The sequence below is a fragment of the Lytechinus pictus genome, chromosome 5 (assembly GCF_037042905.1).
Source record: "Lytechinus pictus isolate F3 Inbred chromosome 5, Lp3.0, whole genome shotgun sequence".
Taxonomy (NCBI): domain Eukaryota; kingdom Metazoa; phylum Echinodermata; class Echinoidea; order Temnopleuroida; family Toxopneustidae; genus Lytechinus; species Lytechinus pictus.
Genome location: NC_087249.1, coordinates 2,247,786 through 2,252,640, shown reverse-complemented (window position 1 = coordinate 2,252,640; position 4,855 = coordinate 2,247,786). Strand labels below are relative to the sequence as shown.

Genomic DNA, 4,855 nt, shown 5'->3' with positions numbered 1-4,855 from the left:
TGTCCGCAAGTCATTTCTCACGCTATATATTTTACCAAATTTATAGAAATTTGAAGACAGAGGAAAATAATCAGGAGCGGCGGGGCAAATTTCAAAGTGGGAGAGGGACACAGGGGAAAAAGGCAAAAAGCGCACTTAAAATATGAAGAACAATAAAAAAAAAATAGTATACTATCTACCCCAGTGGCGTAATGAGGCAAAAGTTTGGGCCAGACATGGCGTACAACGCATTTTTTTTTTAAAGCTGCGAGCAAAATTTTGACTCTTTAATACAAAAAAATAATTTGTGATGTATAGATTTTGACGTAATATTCAGACCAGGGATGTGTTAGGAAGGATAGGAATCTCTTCGCTTTAGTACCAGCCTGCTTTAACCCCATCTGACGAGCCGACGACAGGATATTGTCTTTAAACATAACAAAATCACGGTCCATGTTTACAATCAAAAAGTTAAAAAACAAATGTTTAAAAACTAACGTTAGAGTAGACCCTACTCCAAAAAAGAGACATGGTACAGTACGGTACCGTGTCAACTGTCTAAGCAGTCCAGCGCTGCACGTGCGCAAAAAAGGTACCGGTACATCGCATCGTGTACCGAGGGTAGGTAACCGTCCGTAACGTACGAGGCTGAAATACCTCTTATCTAGATCTACCAACATTTTTTTAGACCAAATTATAGAAATAATTGTGATGAAATTACATTAAAAATCACACCAATATATATATTGAAACATTTCACCAAAGCAGATATTTATAGAATATATTTACTACATTCGAATCTTCTGACGAAGACGGAACCAAACGGCGGCTCTCCTATCGTTTCGTCAAAAATTTGAACCAGTCATTTGGATCCGGGGGGCCCGATCGACTAGCCGTTTTGGACCGCCGGTACCCGGGCCAAATATTCTATGACACCGGCAAGCTAAAGAGTATTAATATCCAAGTCCGTTGGAAGCACATAAAGACGTTATAATCATAATATGATATGCGCTGCGCTGTGGCTGTATTGTATCATTATTATTATTATTATCGTTATTATTGTTATTATTATTATTAGTAGTAGTAGTAGTAGTAGTAGTAGTAGTAGTAGTAGTAGTAGTAGTGTCATTATCACTATTGTTATTATTATTTTTGTTTTTTTTTATCATTTATTAAGCCAAAAATCACCACGACCATTAAACCTTTTGGTATTCATTTCTATTTCTTTTCTGTATTGCCTATAAATTACACAAATGGATACTGCATACTTCGTCACCTCGTCACCAACTACCGTAACCTTAAATTGGCAAACGATGGGGCAAATGAAGGCATGATTAATTCAGCAATATAAATACATACACAGGTATGAGATGCATATTCATTAAGACGAGCTAAAAATAAAATATTTTCTCCATCTTATACTTTTTTCCGTTTAATTCGTGAACCAGCTCAAGAAAAAAAAATTGCAGCCACCTTTGACCCTTTGATCATTGTTTAGGTCATTTGAACATGCATGTTTATTTACACATATAATGTAAATTTTTCACGTAGAATCCCGATGATTAATAATCAGATGTTTGTTTACATTGTATGAGCAATATACGAAATTGAAATCAATTAATTGTATGATACACATGATCTGCTGATAGTGAAAAGATGATGTTATATTTACATGTTAGATTTAAATATTTTTCAATGTGCTATACATAGAATTCTTCCTCAACAAATGATTTAATTGCGTTTCCATTGATTCTTGTACTACTACCAGTAACTGATGCCGATCCTAATAAATCATTGCTTCCCCGAAGATTATGATAATTTTCAGAATTCTTCGACGGGCTCATCAAATGTCCAATCTCCTCTTCATACTTATTCATCTGTGCAGCCTTTTCCTCCACAGGGTACGACCTTCGTCTTGCGTTTCCTCGTCCAACTCGTCGATATCTACTATACAGGAAGGCGAGGATGATGACAGCGATGACGATGCCGGCAAGGAGAGCTGATAGGACTATCGACTTCACCGACTTGACAGTGCCGATGCATGGCGAATGAAGCACATTGATCAGCATTTGCCCCTCGTATGCTGGGGGTGAAACGCATGTGATATTATCTAATTTGACACCCCATTGGCTAGAACTCCTTACTCTTTCTGACGTCAGCGCCAGGTTACAGTCGCATCTCAATAAGTTATCAAGAAGATTCACCTTGGTGAGACTCCTAGGGAGATAATTAAGGCTGGCTTCACTAATGCTCACGATGTAATTACCCTCCAAATTGATTTGCTTTAAACGTTTTGCACCAAGAAATGCCAACGTGTCCATCACACTAATGTTATTCCGACTAAGATCTACTTTTTCAAGATGCGAGAGATTCTGTACGTTTGGGACTTCGTTTAGCTGATTATCTTGTAAAGTGAGAACACGTAGTTTAATCAATCGAGTAAGGTTTGGGGTTACACGAATGCTATTATTATGCAATAGGAGTGTTTCTAGGGAGATGAGATCAGGTGTTTGAATAAATGTCAGAGACACCAGTAAGTTTCCACTGAGATCCAAAAAGCGGAGGGTCGCTAGGGAACTGATTGCTCCATACTCAATGCGTTCGATTGAGTTGTTGGCTAAGTTGATATGTTCCAGTCTCGCTCTTTTGCCCCATATGCCGTTTGAAATATTAACAAGGCGATTCTCATGAGCTTTCAACGTTGTCAGGTTGACTTGTTTGACGAGGAGGTCATCAGGCAGAATGTTCAGGTCGTTCGAGCTAAGATCGATTGTCTGTAAAGCTGTGTTCGAATCGAATGCAAAGCTTTCGATAGAACGCAACCCATTTAGCGACAGGTCAATCGTTTCAAGAACTTCGCAATAACCAGGGAACGTCCAGCCAATTTTACTCGTTTTGTCCGACATTGAAGTGGCATTTCTGATATCCAAAACCTTCAATTTGAAAGTACCGACCAGCCAAGCAGTCGGTAACGCTGAAAGTTCGTTATGAGAAAGATACAATTCCTCTATACCCGATCCTGTCCTAAACGGACCCAGAGAAGCAATGTTCTTAAGCCCATTGTTCCTCAGAGAAAGCATTCTAAGCTTCGTATCACTAGATGATAAAAAAGATGGAAGAGTACTTATCGAGTTATTATCAACATTTAACGATGTCAAGTTAGGCATGGCAAGCAATATAGATTCATTTAATTGAGTAATATTATTGTTGCTTAAATCTAAAATTTTAAAAGGGTAGGGAGTGTCCGCCAATGGCACGCTAGTTAAGGCATTGTTGCTGAGGTTGAGGACAGTCAGATTACCCAAACCCATAAAACAATTCCTGTTTATTGTAGCAATTCTGTTGTTTGATGCCGTTAACACCTCCAACAATCTACTCTGCTTGAACACGGTACAGTTTTCCCGATCAAACGTGTCCATGAAATTCCAATCCAGAACAATCGTCTTTGCCTTGACAGGAAATACTGTAGGAAGGTTCTGGTATAACCGTGAACAGTTAACCAATCGAATGTCGTCGTTACAGCAGCAACGCCAAGGACAAGTGCTGGAGTTAAATCCTGTGCTTGAAAGACTGATAGGTGTTGGTGAGCTACACCCATCGATATATATCAATCCTGCCATGAGATGGATGACGATCACATAGAATCCAAGTCTAAGAGAAGAGTTCATTGCTCCATACAGTCTTCCCCTAATCATCATGTTGGCAAACTTTGAGGTATAATGAACAATGGTGGTTTAACGATCGTAGTTTACTTAATACATTATTCCAAATCGTGAAGTGGATGGAACTGGAAATTGGCACGGCACCGCACCCTGGAGAGAAAAGAAAAGGAATGTGAGAGGTCGATTATCATTCAATCATTATGATCCATATGCATCATGATTACAAACAGATGCAGGTTTATTAAGAAGCAAATGTTTTGGCGGTTTTTTGAGGATCCTCAAATTGGCAAACATGCTTCAAAATGGCTGATTTTGTGGACAACTCTCCATTTGTTTTGTACACAGACTTTCAGATTTTCCACTTCATTCTAAAAATTTCACATTATCTCCTCCTGACCTTGGCATATGTGGGGTGAATTTTATTTTCCCATGACATATGTTGTGCTCAGAAGGAAGCAAGATGCAATTTGAAAGATAATGAAGAAAATCTGAAAATTTGTGTACGAAACAATTTGAGAGTTGTCCACAAAATCAACCTTTTTGAAGCATGTTTGCCAATTTGAGGATCCCCTTAGAAAGTACAACAATAGTATTCAAACTTCCATAACTCGCTTATTCTCTAACCGATTTCTATAAAAACAAGTTTTAGATTGCTCCTCTCATTTTATTCTTTCTGATAAGATGGATTTTCTTCTTGGGTTTTGGTTTCCTTTAACATGTTTTTGAAGAGATTTGAATCATATATTCCATATGATAACAAGGAAATATGAGGAGAAGCAATTATATATTCTGTGACAAACACATACCAGCAGGATCAACAGGAAAACACACACCAAATGATCTATTCAGGAGATTAGAGAAAGATAATAAGAGTAGTGAATAACAATGCATAATTCTATTGCAATCTTAGCTTGGCCGACGAGAAATTAAAAATGCATATTTCAACTTATTCAGTAGTCCGGATAATTATTTATAAAGCTGTATATCTCACTCCTAAGAAATATTTGATGTTTGTCTTCTCTCAGGGATAACCAACCTCTTCAAATACTCGAGAAAGTTTTTGTATCATGAAACCTGAAAGGATGCATATATTGATCCTTTAACCATGTTAACCCTCTATCGTATTGAAATAAAAAACCCTTTTATAGCATTTCGTTTCGGAGGGTGGCGTGTGAGATGCGGCATTTTTGGTTGGTTGCAGCGCATCGACCGCA

The 4,855-nt window shown here is 38.0% G+C and overlaps 1 protein-coding gene across 1 annotated transcript; it reads right to left on the bottom strand.

Annotated features, from left to right (window-relative positions):
* Positions 1-1,149: 1,149 nt before the first annotated feature.
* Positions 1,150-3,787, bottom strand: LOC129260608 (toll-like receptor 6). Its single transcript, XM_054898572.2, has one exon. It carries the CDS (start codon positions 3,675-3,677, stop codon positions 1,680-1,682), a length of 1,998 nt encoding a protein of 665 aa, XP_054754547.2. The 5' UTR covers positions 3,678-3,787; the 3' UTR covers positions 1,150-1,679.
* Positions 3,788-4,855: the final 1,068 nt, after the last annotated feature.